Source organism: Vidua macroura, chromosome Z, assembly GCF_024509145.1.
Source record: "Vidua macroura isolate BioBank_ID:100142 chromosome Z, ASM2450914v1, whole genome shotgun sequence".
In the NCBI taxonomy this organism is placed as follows: domain Eukaryota; kingdom Metazoa; phylum Chordata; class Aves; order Passeriformes; family Viduidae; genus Vidua; species Vidua macroura.
The window spans coordinates 55,336,296-55,355,538 of NC_071611.1; the positions used below are offsets into that span (position 1 = coordinate 55,336,296).

The window sequence follows — 19,243 nt, forward strand, 5'->3', positions numbered from 1 at the left end:
CATCTGCCTCAGGAAGACAGGCAATCCAGAAGTTTGAAAATATAAATAGTTAAAGCCTTATGATCCAATTTTACTTCCACCTTTTTGTAAAATATGCATTGTGTATCTATTTAATTAAAAATAACTTGATATAATTGCTTCTACTCATCTTGTACTTTTTCACATGCACAGGACATCTTCCTCATTCAGCAGAACAAATTTTGTTTACTTAGGGAAGCTAGTTATTCCAGATCTTTGTTTTTTTGTTCTTTAGTACACATCCTCTGTTTCACTTATTTCAAATATTTAATACTCTGAAAATGTATTCTTTTCATGTGAGCTTTTTGTACAGTGTCCAGTGTTTCAATACTGCACTACACAGAAGTACCAAACCTATTTTCAGAACAACTTAATGAAACACTGGGTTTCACCTTCATTCTCTGTAGGTCAAATGTAACCCTAATTCCAAGTGTCTTCTGAAGTACATAAAACCTTTGATTTTTCATACCTTACTACAGAGACACTTACATTGAGGACACAAATTTGTAATTGTATTCTCTACAGCTTTGGTTTAAAAAAAAAAAAGTAAAAAATGCTGTTTTAGCAAAAATTAACATCAAATCAAAGCACTGTTTTTAAGACTTTTTCATTAATCTCTTTTCCTACAAGTCACAATATTTACAGAAGAAGCCCTAAAAATCCAGCTTAACTGTTCAGTTTTCAGAAGACTCGAGCTACAATTTGATTTTCAGTATCTATCAACACACGCATCTCTATACTAATATACCTAAAATGCATAATCTTCCCCACTTCAGAAAGGCTTCACAGGAGTAGCTTATTGCTGCTAATGAAAAAGCACTGACCGTATTACATCTGGTATCAGAATAAGGTATGGGACAGTGTTCTTCAATTAAAAATTATCATCCTGAAAATTATCATCCAGATAGATACATAAAACACTTGATCTTCTGATTCGCTGAGAATTCTAAAACATCCCAAAACTGTGTTTAACATGTAATAACTCCTGCAGTGCATCTGGAGCATCCTGCCTAAAATTACCCATGTTGACAAAATAATTTGATATTAACAGTTCAAAGTACTAGAAGTTAGGGACTTTGGTTCTTAATCAAAGCACTCTGAGTACTTTTGCTTAAAAGCAATAGGCGGGTTTCATTCTGCTACTTACATTCTTTCTCCATGTCTCTAAATCTCCAGAAGTCAGAAAGTAACATGCTACTAAAAAAAAGTATATGACGCTTTTTCTCCCACTAGAGAGAGATAATGTAAGCTCTCTTATAGAAACCTTTAAGAGATATTAATTAAGATAAAAACAAAGAAACTCTGATTTTTATAAATTTAAGAAACCCCAATTTTGTTGACAAGACATTCCACTACTTATTACCAATTAAGAGGATGTATTTTATTTCCATTTTGAATTACTCTAGCTCAAACCACTGAAGAACAAAAGAAAATATGCTGAGCTTTTAAGATGCATCCCAGTTGTCTTGCTGTGAATTTAAAGAAGCCAATGGTCTTTGGTATCTTGATTAACAATTAATTTGATTACCATTCAATCCTTTCTAGTACCTTGACAGATCTTCTCCCATTCTTAAAAATCATTTTTTAAAAGTAGTACCCCTCCCCAGTTATAAGCAGAATTTAATGTTTGTCACAGAAATGTCACTAAAAGTCACATATAACTTCATCATCTTCCATTAAAAAGGAAACTTACTCATAGCCAAAAAAGTAGATTCACATACTCCCACTTATTTACTTTAACATTTAAGTATCTGTCCTTTCTAGGTTTAAAACTCTGAAAATAGAATCCTTTTTTTAGGTACAAGTCATATTTCCCTATCCCTAGATATTTATAATTGTTGACAAGTAAAACACTTTCATTTGAATGGGCTCAATTGACTAAAGCAATCTACAATACTTAGATAACTTCCTTGTCATAAAATTGCAAATCCATGTTAAGCCAGTATGATTTTAATCCTATTTTACTCTTGACAAAAATCAAAGTCTTGACTTGGAAATTAACTATTTGAACAACGCTTGAATTCCAGTTTCTTCTATAGAAGTTAACTTTTATTAGCCACCTAAAACATTACTGCTGTACACCTCTGGTCTCCAAAATCATGTCCAAATGCTCCAAAAGTACCTCACTATCCAATGAGAAAGGGGGGGGGGGGTGGGGTGGGAAAGGCAGGGGGGCAAGGAGAGCCCCCTAAAACAGTTATGTGAATTTATGGATTATACTCTTTAATTTTCACTCAAATACTTTAGTCGACCATGTTTACATACATGATGTCCAGAAAGTTTTTAAAGCTGACAGACCTGACTTCCTCTACAATGATGAAAGGATAAAAAATATTAGAATAAAGAAACATGACTAGTAGATTAAACTGTATCTGCCAAACCTCCTTAAAACAAAAAAAAAAAATAAGCTAGTTCTGCTTTGAGACCATTATCCACCTTGGTTGTCTTTTTCAAGAACTTCATCACTAAACCTGATTTAAGCATGAGACTGCATGTTTTTCAGTTATCTACAGCAATATGCATGACTAGCACAAACACATTTGTTTCTTAAGGAAATAGTTCCATTTATTTGCCTTGACACAGATATTAAGTCATAGCTTCAATTATTTTATGTGTGTGTCCTCAATCAGGAAAAAAAAATTAACTTGATAAACAGGCAGTAGAAACAGCCAAAGGAATATGTAACCCACAGGTCAATGGCAATACCACTTGCATTTCACCTCATCTATCACTGACTTAATTTTGAGCTATATCATGGCAAAATGCCTCTATACAATCCATAAAGCTATTAAGCTAGTAAGTAGCTTTACAGTGCTTTTCAGTTTCTTGTAATACCAATTTCCTTTTAGAGCCTAACAGACTAATGGTATCTGCATTATATCCTACTGCTGTTAAATTAGACACATAAATGCCAATAAAATACACAAGACTGCTCTTGCAGATCATGGTGTTGTGTATTCAGCTTCTTATACTACACTGCCTTGTATTCGCAGTCTTATGTGGCAATTCATTGGACACAAGCCAAATACTTTAAACTATTTGGAAGATTTGCAGTAACAGCTGTCTTTCACAGCACATTCATACTGGTACTCTGGTCAAGGATACAAATCAACAAACTGCCACAAACACAAGTATTCCCTAGTTAGTCTATGGAATGTGGTTTGAATCCTCGCAAAGGAAGAGAATATAAAGCTCAGGGTAGTGTGTTCTGACTTGAGCCAAAGCAGCATACACAGAAGGTCACACAGCTTCTGGAAACACAGCACCTTAATGCTACTGAAATAGTGATCAGCCACAAACTCTAAAACTCTAAATGTAGACTGAGATATTGTATCACCACAACACTTAGACTACATCTCTTACTTACAAATATAAGTTACTTACAAACATAAAATATGTTTGCAAAAAGAAGAAACTGTAATAATTAGATCTATTTCAAAGGGGAAAAAAAACTTCTTTAGTTATTTACATTACTAAAACAGAATTAGAGATACATTTTATTGTCATCATAAATAATCACTTCACACAATAATCTAGCTGTAGTGCTTTGTTTCTAGCACTACACTCAAGGAGACTTGCCATTGAGACATTTCCTCTTGGTATGACAGAGTATTAATCTAGTAAAATATGTTACAGTCTACCAACTGAGAAAGAAATTATGAAATTATTATACTGAAGTTTTTGTCTTGGGAAGAGTTATAGCAAAACACAGATGCTAATACATCACAATGAAATCATGCTGGGCTGCCTTTTCTCCCAGAGGCTAAAGTGGAAGGCAAGGTGGCTATGGCCCAGGGGATGAACTAGAGATGGTACCACTAGCAATCTGAGATCCCGCTGCCTTCTCCCAGTGGTTCACAGTGACAGTGAAAGTCACCTGTAACTATCTTAAATACAAAAGATAGCTTGTCTTTCACAGGAAAAATCTGCTTCACAGATTCCATACCCTGAATACAGTTGTATGAAAATAAGAAATAGCTGTCACTGAACACTCAGATTTCACACACCAGCTAAAGCTGGCCTGAATTGAAATTAAATGAAGTAACACATTTTCTCACCTTAAATATTTTTGTCTTTACCTAGAGGAAAAAACACCATACACTGAAGTACTGAACATTATTCTTGGCCTTCAGCCCATCAAACACATTTCCAACACAAAAAAGAAAACCATAAACATCAATTCTAATCTACTAGTCCACATTAAACTGTATATAAGGTACCTCACAACAAAGAAGTGTTCTTGCCTCAGGGTACTCTGCCCCCCCCTCAAAATCAGAAATTCAAAGTATTTCAAACTCACTCTGCTACATTCCCAAACCAAAATGTAATTATCAATCTGGCAAATCCAGACATGCTCTAAATGCTACAATATATATTCTACTGAACTTGACTAGAAAATGGTGAGCAGACTCCACTTACTGTACGGGAATATTTTTGTATCTCCCAAAAACACTTTATGCCCACACTGAAATCTTCCTGAAACATTAGTCCAATAGTAACTGTGTAATTACAGCTCTCCAAGTACCGTGATTATGTTGTGTCAAAGGCAGGTTCGCACAACCTCAAAACCGAAACTGTATTTTTAGATACCAATACAGAACACATCACATGAATGCTGGCACCAAATCACAACGGTTCAGGTACAGAATGCAATACCTAACAATCATTTCACAATGGCCAAGACCTTCGTAAATGCAATACCTTTTCTCACTGTAGACAAATATACCCTATACATTGACTAGTCAATAGTAGTGACCCTGTAAGAAAAGTGTCTGGCTGGCTTCCAGTTTTTCAAGTGGAAGAGTTAACTAGATTTCACCTGAAAGAACATATGTACAAAAGTTAAGAAAAATAAAACCTGATTTACAAGACTGAGCATCTACCTTGTCTGAAATATTAATACAGCAGTTTCACCAGTAGATTAATCCACTGCTGAACAGATCTGTGATGTGTTTTGAGATCTGCAACCTCAAAAATTATCTCGAATGAAAAAAATAAAATCTAATAATAGATACCCCTCGCTGTTATAAACAAGAACTGTTCTAAACCTATTCTGTTCTAAACACCAGCACTACAAACAAGAGTTCTACTAATTCACTTTAAGCAGCAGAAGTTGCTTGCCACTCTTCTGCTCCACTTGTCAGGTAAGCAAGTACAAAAGAATTCTCATTCACTTGCAAAAACTAACAGACATTATGATAATGACCCATTTATTAAGAGAGGTTAGAAAAGTCAGACAATGAAAGCTGAATCATTTTTATGCTCTTCAAGACATAACTTCTTTCATTTACAGACTCATTTCTGCAAAAGGAAACAGAATCTGTAAATACCATTCTGTCAGTTAAACCACAGCATACTGCATGAAATACACCTATACCTTATCTTCTAATCATGCAAAGAAAGGCTGATAGCATAAAAGATGAACTCAAAAATCAATAAAAAACTGTTTTCTATTAATTCCAAAAGCCTTAGTGCAATTTTAGGTCAGAATTCAGCAATAATTTTATTTGAAGTACTTCACTTGGGATAGTAGAGTTTTCTTATATCTCATACTTGCATATTAAGACAATACACATTAAACAAAATTTATTAGAAGCAAAGATATTCTAAATTTCATCCATATGTTCCTCATTCAATTGACTAGAAACTTCTGCATACTGACTAATGCTCTCAAATTCCATGAGGAAAACACCCTAGTAGTTACTGAATGACAAAATTATCACAGAAAAAAGAAAGTAATTTTCATAAAAATCTCTATTTGTATATAAAATGAAATGTATATAAATGAAAGCTAAATAATTATGAGACTAAAGTAAGCCACACCTTTAAACTATTTAAAAGTTGTTTTTAATAAGTTTGAGGTCCATTTCCCTAAAAAATTAAAAAAACTTCAAAAAGCCCAAAAGCACTGAAAGTATTTCCTCTTTAAGAAAGATTCTTCACATTTTTTTCATAACACCTACACATTACTGCACATTCATAGGCATTTCAAAGACCATATTTAAGAGTAAAGTTACAGTTAGGCCTTCTTTATGAGCAGATCCTCTCCAAAGGAATACAGTTTTGAAACGTTAATTCTTATTCATGCAAGACAAAACCATTTTTTATTAAATACAAAGAATTAATACTCTTAGTTCCAAAGTCCCGTGTATAAAAACTGCACATCTATCATATTTCATGCTTATTTTCTCCTTGTTCTCTCAGTGAGCAGAACTGCAAAAGAATCCTCTGATCTTTTTTTCAGTCAAGAATGTCTTCCATCTTCATGGCATTCAAGACATAAAACAGCGTGACTTAGCACGGAGATTAATAATACAAATAAATATTTTAGAAAACCCCCGAACTACATGGTCATTAGAAAAGCAAGAAAAAGGGATATTATAAATAAATAATAAATAAACTTAATAGACAACCAGTGGCTGCAGATAAGGAAATAGCAAGAAAACATACAATTTCAAAATGCTACTCTTTTCATTGAGGATGCCTACAAGATCAGAGGAAGTACAAAGATGCTCTGTTAAAAAGGGTTTGAAGGTAAAATAATCTGTAATCACAATAACATTTTTCTTTACTTGCTTTCAGGACAATATTGCCAGAAAATAACCTAATTTTCTTCTAAAAGTATTCATTCACATGTTAATGTCTCTCCCTCCTCCTCCTGCTACCTCCAAGTCAATTAGGATTTCACAGGGCCTAAAGGAATTTTATCCCTTATGCTTCAGGTTATTTCATATTAAGAGTAAGTCAATTTGCAGCATAAACTGTGGAATCTGTATTTCTTATTTGTGAAAATCATGGGGTTTTTATAGAAAATAATGGCTCTGCTTACAAGACTGGAAGTACAATTCCCTTTTCACCAATTGCTTCTGAAACCATAGTTTAGTAGTCACTTGCTATTAATACACAAGTATATATGCAAACGTTAGGAGAACAAGGAGAAATGCAATTTAGTACAATTAAATGCAAACTACTCAGTCCACAAAGTTATAAAGCTATCAGACAAATTACTACAAGTTTGTGCAAATAAACAGAAACAGCTAAGGAAAAGACTACTTTGTTGTAAAAAAGCCTGCAAATGTGGATTTTTAGAAGCTTAAAAGATCAAAAGCTTCAGACAATTGCAACTTCTAGTACAGTGTGTAACTGTGTATCAGAGAAACCTTCTATCTTCACAATTACTATATTTCAAATTTCTTCCAGCAATGGCAGCTATTTTTATATCTCATACAACAGACTCTTCTGTAACTTGCATACTGAAGACCACTCACTTCCATCTATTCTCTTTCTGATCAAAGAACAACCACTGCCCATAAAGCAACACTTTCTATATGGACAGACCTGGCATAAGTTTTTTTTCACTATCTCCTGTTTTACATAGGAGGTTTACATACTTGCTTCCTGAATTTATCACTTGCTAGATCAATTTTCCAACACTGTGTTTTCAACTGTTCATGAGATAAAATTACTTAAATCTATGTTTGACAGTAAACACACATGTCATGAGAAATCAGTAAACTAAAACTAATTGTCACAGATGACATGAGAACAGAAGCTACATAATAATGCAACATTTTTTCTGAAAATCATAGGCCATGTCACTTCTTCTGCTTGGAGGGCCCAACTCCTAAAAACATAGAAAAAGTGACTGCTGCCAGAAGATAAGGAATCAGCAATCTTTTTTAACTTTTATGTAGATAGGAAAAAGAAAATTACTTTCTTCATAATGAGCCTTTGCCACAAAACCCATTAAAATAGGCCTCAAGTAGAGTGCCTGAGAAAGGCTCACAATGGAGTTTTAAAGGTTCTGTGCTGGGAGAGGCTTTCACTTTTGAATAAAAGTAGGTTATTGCAAAAACAAAGGAGGTCTATAACGAAGTTTTCCATAAATATTGATGATGCTTAGTAAGTCACCAGCTCTATCTTTGTATTTTCACCCTAAAGGTAACCTCATCTTCATGCAAAGAATCAGAGGTGACTCTCAGTACATCAACAAGGCATCAGAGAAAGAGATAGAAGTTGTTGCAACCAGCAAGTAGGGTTAAGAAGATTGAATGATATCTGAAGTAAAGCAGGATAAGTTTGAGTTGATTATGCTCTTAACTAAACACAGTTTCCCGTCTTATTCACTAAATAAAAAGGTAAACATAGTTACACTCACTAAGACATTTTCCCAATAAATACTCCTATATAAGGGTTCCTATCTCTGAGAAGCATTGCCTAATTTCTGCAGTCTGAACTAAAAATTACAGCTTTATTCTTACTTCCACTACACAGCTCCTTTGCAATTTTAGATAGTTACACCTCTATATTCACAGATAGGTAATGTACCTAACTTGTGGGTTGTCATGCCCCATTAGTTAAACACTTAAGATCTCATCTTTCTACTCATCAGCTATTTCACAATGCTCGTGCTGACAGTTTATAACTACTGACAAAAAAAACACCCATACACCATACTCTGATGACTTTCTCCAAACAGCAACCATATAGACTCGAGATTTTGACTACCTATCTACAACTTTATTTTCCATCTAGGAAGAGAAATTGACAATGTTGTGTTTTGCCAAAAGTAATCTCTAAAAATTCCTGGTTGCAAAGCATTCATAGTACAGCAGAAAAAAAACCAAAGTCTATATTAATTGAACATATTAGAAACTTTGTTTCACCAAATGTAGTCTTTAAATTAGTAGCATGAAATTTAGAAAGCTACCTGAGATACCTGAGAAATACTATCCAGTCAGTGCAGCAATGAGGATATGATCCCAAATTTTAAGGAAAAAGGTGAAAATAGTAATTAAAAAGTATTAAAATTCATCATAACACACACACATTCAAGGTAACAAAATCAAAGTGGTATGGACTGCGGTGTGGGTTTTCGCTCTCCCCGGCTGCATGCAGCTCTTGGGAGCCCGGCTGTGGCGTAGCTTCCACATGCTGCCGGGGTTTTCTGCCGCGGGTTCCCGGACATGGATCCGTGTCTCGGGCGCGTGGGCTGGCCAGCCTCTGTTACCATGCGCTAGGGATCCGGTAAAGAGGTAAGGAATTTGTCCATTTACTCCGTGCTTGGCAGGAACGGTTTATTGGTCACACATGGCGCGGATCGATGGAAAGACGCGATCGCTCCCGGCACTCGCATGGGAGAAAATGGCACCTGGCTGCCGGCGGGATAGGGCTTTATGGAGGGGCGGGGCGAGAGGATCCACGGCCTGCCGGCCAATAGGGGCGGCTGCCGTGGCGGTGACGCCAGCAACAGCGACCAACCAGAGAACCCCTCAGGGGCGGGCACCGAGCTGCGGGCTGAGCGGGATCGTGTGGCTTGGGGTGGGCAGCACGGGGTTTTCTGGGGCCGGACGAGGGGGTGGTTACAGGAGCGGCAGAGGGGGAAGATCCGGCAGCAGGCAGCGTGGGGCCAGAAACCGCGGGGGGGAAACAACACGAGGGAAACGCGGGATTACAGAACTTGACTTATTTTAACATAAATTAAAAACACTAATCTAAATCCAAACTCCAGGATGCAACAATGGACACTGTGTATTTCTTTTCAGAGACAATAAGTAGGATTTTATTCTAGTTTAAGCACAATCAAAATCACTGTTACAAATTCCAGGCTGCCTTTGCTAAAAAAAGCCCCTGAACACATATATAGAAAACCACTGTCCACTCATAAAATAAACTTCTACATTAGTAAAAAAAAATGGGAAAAATAGTTAATTACATGACCTACTCTAGGAATAATTTCAAGGAAAAGATGTCAAAAAAACAGTGTCAAGAAGATGTCCTAAATTATAGCTGATTTAGAGAATATCTGTACTCACTTTATTAGGGTAAGAAACTTCACATCTTCCTAACTGATTATATGCAGTTTTGTGAAAGGCACAAAAATATTTGAGAAGTTTTATGTATTGCTCACCTATAAAAACAAAAGGTGACAATTGGATCATTCAGGCCACCACCATAAGAGTACTTCTGTGTATAAAAGCACCAAGGGGAGTGAAATGAGAAATTCAAATATTAAACTGTATTTAAACTTCTCCTAGAGGTGCAAGAGGTTTAAAACTAGTAAGCAGCCATATATAGACTGCATCAATGAAAGTGAAGTAAAGTAAAACTGAATCTCGAGGAATTTAAGTATCACATCAACTATAATTCAAAATATGTGAGTAGTAGATTAGCAGTTTGGAGATCTGTAGCATTTTTTCAAAGAGTTGTACTTGGAATAGTCTTAGTTTAAGGTATTCCTGTATGCAAACAAATGCTGTGATAGGAAGAATTTATTAAATAATGAAGACTTCATAGATACACTTTATTGAGTAGAAAAAATTGTTAGAATAATGGAATTTATACATTAATCCACTAACTGTTCCGGCTTTTGTTCTGCTTTAAGTTGTAAGGAACACTTTATTAAATAGACTTATACCTCTAAACCAGAAAATTTCAGCCAAAAATTGACCCTGGATTACATCACAGTAAAATGCATTATACTGCTTTTTACCTCCAGATCCTAGCTGCTTGTAGAATCTGTATTCCAAATGTAGCTGTGGTGCTCTCGACTTCATTGGCTCCTGATTTAAAAACAAAAACAACATTTAAAACAAAGCCTAAAAACTAACACACTAACCTACTACACCAGCCAAACTAGCCCTACTGCTTCCAAGCCACACAGAAAGTTTGAATGTTTCTTCTGAAATGACTGGCAACTAAGAAATAGAAAACTAAACCTCCTTCAGGTTACAGTAGTATATATACGGATATTTACATCTTGTATTGCTTCACTGGGCCAGAGTCCAACATGCAAATCAAATAACAGACACATGATGGAATAGCTAAAAAATAATATGTTTCTCCAAAGCATGTGGATGGTATGTCCTACATTTCTCAGAAAGTAGCATTAATATGCTGTTTAACAGATTGAAAAAAACCTCCAAATACCTAATACTTGAGAGATATATCTTTACAAGAAGCCCTATCCTAGGATCTTAATAAAAAATACCAAATCCTTCCACCAAATAGTAAAAGCTTAGCAGAAATCAAGTATCACCATTCCAAACCATAAATCCAAAACAAGAAAAAAAAATCTCCAGAATAAATCTGTGGTTTATGCACATTAATGCAATCTCATTTCGGTGTTCAACATGCCCATGTGTCAGGGTCTCGTAGAACTAAATTAAGTGACATGAGATTAAGCAGAAGAATACACATGCAGCCTAAATGGAAATCCAAACTTTTTGAGTATCTCCCTATGCAAAGAAAAGGTTCTTTAGCACAAGATTCTTGAAGTAATTTCCTGTCTTTTAGAAGACATGCCTTGTTTCTTATGATATGTAACATGATCTTAAGATTAAGTTCCACCGGGGAGGTTTAGGTTGGACATCGGGGGAATTTCTTCACAAGAAGGGTGCTTAGACATTGGCATGGACTGGCCAGGGAGGTGGTGGGGTCACCATCCGTGTAGATGTTTAAGAAAAGACTGGCCACAGCACTGAGTGACATTCTGACATGGTGGTCTTCAGTCAGAGGTTGTACTCAATGCTCTCTGAGGTCTATTCCAGCCTAATTGATTCTGTGATCTTCCAACACATCAATGATAATTTGGAAACTAATTCTGTAACTACTAGAACTGCAGAACATAGTTAAGTAACTCTTAATACGGTTATCAGCAATAACTGATACTTGCTGAACATCAATTTTCAGAAAAAGCTTGGGCAAAGTGCTCATCTCTTTTCTCACACCATCATCTTAAAGCTACAAGTTTATAAATCTGTGTTGTTTCTCACTGTCATATTCAGGGCATAAAAACCATGAGCCAATGTGCAAGAATGAGAAATTCAGTCTTCTTCCTCAACCCATATCCCTCCAAGACTCAGTTGTTTCTTATTGCTGCTGAAGTCCCTGACAGTATATTTATGCATTTGATCTTGCCAGGATGCCAAAGGTGGATGCCTAAAAGTAAAGAAGGACTAATGTAACACTTTCTGCAAAAAAACAAATAGAATTTACTGTATCTTTTTTACACTCCAAAGCAACCAGCATAACTGAACACTGTATTCTTTGCAAAAAAGTGAGAAGTGAGCAAGAATTTCCTAAAATAAGCAAGTGTTTATTATTCAGAAAATTAATTACTAAGCAAAACTAACTGGGCTACCAAAGGCTTACTTACAGTTTATGAGAAGGACACATGAAATTTAAGGTGAAGTATTGAAGAGAGATATTCCCTAAAAAAACTTTAGTGTAAACATGAGTCAAAGCAAATCAGCACATCAACCTTTAGGACTCAGCTTTCAGAGGTACGAGGAAACCCACTATAAAGTATTTTAAACTTTTATGAAACAACACAAATTAAGCAATTAATTTGCTTGAAGTATACAAGTCTGTCAGTTACAAAATACACCACACTCTACATAATGCCTAATTAAAAGATAGGATTCTGACAGCTAATAAGGAAATATTTTAGTCCACAAAGCTCTGCATGTCTGCTTCTTATAATGACACAAAACCCTGGCTTACAGGAAGTTTAATTTTGTTCAATTATACAGTTTTGTCTCAATTGGTGGTACATTAACAACTTAACCCCTCATGGTTGTAACAGGGTCCCATTAAAAGGATGAAAAACAGGTTGTATGTATTAAAATTACAGGAATAGATTAAAAAAAACTATAGGTAAAAGAAATAGCTTCCAATTTCTAACATACATGCACCCTCTTATGAATGTTGCTTGTCCCAGCCATCAGCAGAAAACAGTCCTGACAAATCTCCAGAAGGCAATGCCCTTAAGCAGTCAAACACAGAGCCAAAGACTGAAGCTAGACCTTTGTTCAGCAGAGACAATTAAACACTTTTATCTCCTCCAGAAAAAGTGAAAAGAAATATGGCAATATGTACTTGTAGTTCATTTATTGAATGACAGCCTTTACAAATTCCCTTGTTTTTGTAAAATGGCTTACATAGCTTCTTGTCATTCCAAACATGCAAAGAGAACACATCATCTTGTTCAACGAAACTTGCGAAAGGGCAAGCACAATAACCTCTTTGGTTACAATTATTTTATTTCTGCACATCCCAGTCTACTGTACACAATAACTACACATAAATGAGAAAAGACAGAAAAAGATAAATCAAGACAAAAGAATGTTAAATGTAATCTTTCATCATAACGTAAGAGTGAAGAATACAATACTGTATCTACAAGTCTAAAAAGAAAATTCAGTAATAAAAAAAGAAATGGCAAATCATAGTTCTTTGGTTTCACTATTGTTTTGGTACATTTCACCATATAAAACTAAGCCTGAATACATAACTGTTCAAACATCACGTTAATCCCAGAGTGGCTTGAAGCCAACTTTTCCTCTTACCAAAAGAAACTAGTGTATTTTCTTTACTTAAATAAGCCCAGGTCTTCGCTGAAGTATCCTGGAAAAATTGTTCTGGGATTTGCAACATTCTGTATACAACTCTGCCTACATTGCTTTTACATCTCATTTTTTCCATCTAATTTTATTATTCTTTATTATTATTATTATTAATTTTATTATTTTTACATCTAATTATTTCAAAGCTTCATTATTAAAACAGACAAATTCTTTCCCCAGCAAAAGACCATTTCTCTCTAAATGAGGAACATGGGCTCTTGCTGCCATCAAAGAACTACTGGGCAGCTTATTGAGCCCCAGTTACCTGAGTGACAGAAACAACTGCTCCTTAGTTTATCAGAGAGGTTTTTACCCCCCTTTTTTCTTCTGTGGCATGCTTATACATTCAAACACAACAATAAAGACACCTGAAATGTGAAATCTGTTTTACATGTATTATCAATTCTCTCTACAATTATTTTGTCCCAAATACATGGAACAAAATAGTATTCAATTTTCAAGTTACTTCCCATTAAAGGGGCTTTGAAAAAGCAGTTTACTTGAACTGTAAGGTCAGTAATGTTCAAGTCTAATAAGCCAAAGCACAATATAGACATTCAGCTATTACCTACTTTTCATGGTTTTAGTAATTCAGTGAAAACTCATCTCACTCAGTTTACGTTCTGTGTCTGCTTTACACATTTGTAAGCAATGGCAAACAAAAGCCATTTTCAAGAAAAAAAATTCCTTAAGAGGTAGGCTCTTGTTACAGGAAAAGAACAGTCTATTAAACAGACTTGCACTAGATTTGGATTTACTACATATCCTAGAGGGATTCTGAGAATGTGTGACTGTGGACTAGACCACAGTTATTCCTTAAAAACAAAAACAGAAAGAAAAAACATTACAACCTTGAAGCAAAGTGCAACTTTCTTTCTATACACAGCCTTTCACTTACAATTTTAGCAATTCAAATCTTAATGGTGGACTAGTTAATCGGTGAATTAAAGATTACAGTTTAAAAGGCAGTGATGACTACTTTGTAACTTCCTATCTTTCACCCAACAAAAGAAAAATTGATGTATTTCTAGAAGCAGTTCCACTGAAGACTAAGCATAAGCATGTTTTGTCTCAAATATTCTGACTGTCATGACAGGAAAAGTGTGAGTGAAACAAAGGGTCCCATGGAGATGGAGTAGCAGTGTTCTGAGCCAGCTTCCTGATCCTGCTCAGTCCCTCCCAACTGACTTCCCAGAGAAAGGCTCAAAAGGTTGCCTGTGGATGTGCAAACGAAACAGCATGAAAAGTTTCATTTACATAAGAGGCTGCATCAGGTTAAATATAAAAGGAAGTGCATTGGGCCCCCTTCATGACTTTTTCCATATCTTTCCCTTTCTTTATTTTGCTATCCCAATTCTGGATCATCCATGCAGCAGGACTGACTGCAGGAATCTACAGATGGTGAACTTCTTCATTCTCCCTCTCTCTTTCTCACTTTAATTTCCCTCATCCCTTCCTTTGCCTGGGCAAAGCACAGCGCTCTTATTTTTCCCCCCACTGTACAAAAATGAAGGGGTTGTTAGCGAACACCTTTTGAGTCTAATAGTGCGGGTTCCAGAGTTATAACAACTGTACAATAAAGCACAAGAGCTCCCCAGTGTGTGGTCTGGTGGCTTTGTTTAGGCCAATAAGAATTTACAACAAACATCACACTCCTACCAATGGCTTGTAAAAATAAATTGGCTTCACAGACAGGACTCTTGTGAGGCCGAGAGGGAATGAACAGCTCTTAAGCTATTTTTAGCTGGCATGGGCTCAGATATCTCCATCTCTGACTGGGGTACAGGATAGATCAGGAACAAAGAGGAGCAGGACATGACAGCTCAGGAAATTCCAAGCATGGACACCTTTCCCTTTATGGGAAAGTATGACCTACACTCATCTTCATATGTGCAGTACTGTGTGTCATGCTAATGGAAACACAAAAAGATAAAAAGATTAATGACTCCTTACTAAAATGTCTAGATCGCAAAAAAGAGAGAGACATTTCTATAAAACTTGGTTGACTTCTTTACAAAAATGGTCATACAGAGAGCAAGATGAAACAGACTTTTTTTTTTACTAAAATGTTTAGATAGCAAAAGAGAGAGACAAATTGCTACAAACTTCAGCTGCAAAACATCTGCAAAAACATTTGAAAGTCTTGGTTGAGCTCTTAAAAAAACATCCAAGAGAGAAAAATGAAAGAGCAAAATTGGAATCTTTGCTGAATACAGAAAGAGACCTTACCAAATTACTACACCTTGAGCTCTGCTACAGAGCAGGAGAAAATACTGAGAGATGTGCTGGGTACCACAGTAGGGATGAGAAGTTGGCCGTGGGAGTACAAGGACTTACACAAGTGCTCAGATAAGGAACTAGTATGTGAAATGAAAAGGCAAGATTAGGCTGCTAGATTTTTAGAAACAAAGAGAGTGACACACACAAGTGAAGGAATCAAAAGTAGTGATGGATGAGGAGAAGGAGAGAACCACAGGAGTGTTGAGCAAGGAGACAGCTGTGGAAGAGGCTGAAGCCAGAGAAGTGGCTATAGGTAAGACAGAAGTGTAGGTAGCAGTTGCTGTAGAGCAGAAATAAGCTGCAGAAGAGGAGGCCAAGGAACACTGAGAATCTGAGGTTTTCATACAAGTAAACGGTCCTTAGAAGTCCTGGTCCCTCATGCAGTGGGCTGCCTTTTGGTCAAGGGGTTTAGGCTTCCTGGAGGGAGAGCAGGCCTCAGGAGATGGAGCTGCTTGCTGCTGAAAGCAATCAGGAAAAGAGGCTGAAGGCAGAGGGGCTGTTTGCTGTCAAACATGGTCATTTTAGCAGGCTTCCAGCACAGCTTCAGGATGTGTATGAGAGAATCTATCATGAGGAAAATCGCAGGATGTAGAATCTGGATTCTGGACCACTAGTTAAAACTGAAACCAGAGATGATGGACAGGGTCAGCAAACTGCAACCAAATAGTGCCATATACCAGAACCAAAATATCAAAGTTACTGCAGGGTAAGTTAAATGAGGAGAACAAAGAAGCTGCATATATTCCCACCTCTAATATGGAGGTTCAGACTAATGCAAGTTTTTAGTTCAGGCACAGGCAAAAGCACAGAGTTTTAAAGCAATGGTTCAGGTATTTACTCAAGCCCAATTCCACCCAGTGAGACAATGGCAACCACTTTACTGCTCCAGTGGTACAGGAATGGGCCACGAGAAATGGAATCAATTATATTTTTCACAAAATGAAGAACAGAGATAAAATTAAACTTAAGTAATTAAACTTAAGCCCAGGACAATCAGTTTTAGCAGATTTTTTCACTATTGGAGCAGTGACTTCAGAAGCCTTTCAGCAGTTACTTGTGGATACCTATCAATGCCCCTGATAAAGAGCATTGTGTTCACTCCAGTGGATAGTACCTTCTTTTCAACCACTGGTTTAGAACAAGGCATTTTCCCTTTTTCTTATCCTACAAGAACTATGACAAAGCAATGACTGATATTAACTGATCAAGCATTTTGACTACATGTTGCTGTTATTTTATAATCTGTACCTAGCACTACTGACCCAAGATGTTTCAGCAATGTGTCCTTTTATCTTCATCCTGTTAAACAAGAACTACCGTAATAAGACTCCAACTCAGCTTGGGAGCTAATACAAGAATAAGAATATGGAGGCCTCAAACCCAAGGGCTTTGCCTTGCACTGCTTCACCCAGCAAGGAATTAAGATTCTTTCTGTTGCCTTTAAGTTTGTCTGCTGTGATGTATAGTACTTTTAACACCTGACCTGAAGACCTCTCCTGAAATATGATACATACTTGGTATTAGAACTTTGAATAAAACTTTTTAGCAAGACATACTTGTACTTGCTAAAATTGTAATAGAACCAACACCCTGTACATTTTTCAGTTTACTACCTGATGGCAGGAATTAGCTTGCCACAGAGCCACAAATAATTATTGTTATGATCTGTTATAATTTATGATTGTTATAATCTTACTGATAATTATAATTGAAGGATGACAAAATATACAACCCCTGTGGGGTTGGCTTGGAGGAGTTCAGATGAAAAATCTTATTCCTAACACTAGAATACTATGCTGCATAGAAATGTGGTGTCTGAATTCCTTCCCTGTGTCCTATCAATGTTCAATTTGATGACTTCTCAGACATGGATGCACCATCAGCATACCCATTATTGAACAAGCATTACATGGGATGCTCAGCCTCATTGAAGGGGAGTGCTCTGTCACCATCCACAATACTACAACTTCCACTGAAGAGGCCTGAGCAAAGATGAAGGAAGCTGCTGACCAGATTGCTGAACAATTCCAAACACTGCAACCAAAGAACTTGTTCAATGAATCAAGCCTTGGATGCTAGATTTCTTCTGGTTTTAAATCATGGATGGGGAAAAGCGTTTGACACAAATGGGGACTGTAATATTGGTGGGATTTCTGGTTTTAATGATGAGCATAACTCTTTTCTGCAACTTTGATTAGCTGCGTACTGTCTTCTGCTTCCTCCCTGTCCTAGCCCTGCATCCAATATACAGAGATCACCACAGTCAAAGATGAGCCATATGCCCAAACAATAGTAAGGAATGTTTTAGCCACTGGGTGATGTGGAGGACCTTGCATAAGCCATGTTTTGTCTCAAACATTCTGACTGTTTTGGCAGGATAGCTGCAATTGGAAGATGGTCTCACTGAGGTGGGGCAGCACTGTGCTGAGCCAACTCCCTGCTCCACCTGGAGACTTGTGCTCACTTCCCCACCCTGCGCTCATTCCCCGGAGGAGGGCTCCAAGCGCTGGCTGTGCATCCAAGAACAAAAGAGCACAAAAAAATCTCGTTCACGTAAGAGGCTGTACCAGGTTAACTACGAAAGGAAGCAGACTGTGCTCCCCTGCTCTCTTTATCATTTCTTTCTCTTTCACTGTGTCACAATTCCCAGCTCTGGACCAGCCAGACAAGTGAGACCAAGGCAGGATCTAAGGACTGATGATATTCTTTTGTTCTCTTCCTTTTCTGCTTTTATTTCTCTTCTCCCTCACTCTGTCTGGGCAAAGCACAGCTATCATTTTCTAATCTATACTCCATACTGAAGTTTATTGTGGGAGTGGGGAGTTATGGAATTGTGGGGTTTGTGAGCCAGCACCGTTAAGTAGTGTGTTGAGAGTTTATTACAGTGTACTGTAAAAATTACAGGCTTGCTACCCAGCACTTGTGGAAGCCTTCAAATGTAAGGGCTTGTTAGCCAACACGCTTTAAGTATAAATAGTGGGCTGGTTGCCGGACACAAGGTGATCACACAAAAAAACACAAGAGCTCCCTAAAGCATGTCCAGTGTCTTTGTTGAATCCTGATGAGAATTTATAATAAACATCATGGCCCCTACTGATGGGTCATGACATGCTCAAGCAGAAATTCCTTTAGCTAGTTTTTTGGTAGTAGTTAAGCATCTGCAGAGGAGGTAAGTTTGAGCAGTGGAGAAATATGTCAAAGGGAAAGGGAAAAATAAGGAAGGAGAAGGAAAAGCTGAATAGTAAATAGGGCATTTATGTCAAGTACAGGGTCATGTAATAAAAGCAGTAAATCTAACAATAAGAAGAGGTGAGCAGGAAAGGTACAGCTTTTACACACCAAACTGATATTGCTAAAGAACCACCTGATCACAAGAAAGCAGATTGTATACTAAAAGACCAGCAGAAACATACAAACACCGCTACACAGCACTGAACTGGTACAAGCCCAGCCCTTAAGAGTTTCATTATAGTTCTTAAAAAAGTCTGTTCTGACCTCTCAAACTGGAGTATGTGCCCAACCAGAACAGGCAATAATGA

At 36.8% G+C, this 19,243-nt stretch overlaps 1 protein-coding gene across 5 annotated transcripts in view; it reads right to left on the bottom strand.

The window, feature by feature from the left end:
- CSNK1G3 (casein kinase 1 gamma 3) overlaps positions 1–19,243 on the bottom strand; it is a 67,856-nt gene that overhangs the window by 25,404 nt on the left and 23,209 nt on the right. For all 5 annotated transcript variants that reach the window (XM_054003119.1, XM_054003118.1, XM_054003117.1 and 2 more), the window contains exon 5: positions 10,511–10,580. In XM_054003119.1, coding sequence (XP_053859094.1) covers positions 10,511–10,580 — 70 coding nt within the window. The remainder of the gene's footprint in view (positions 1–10,510; positions 10,581–19,243) is intronic.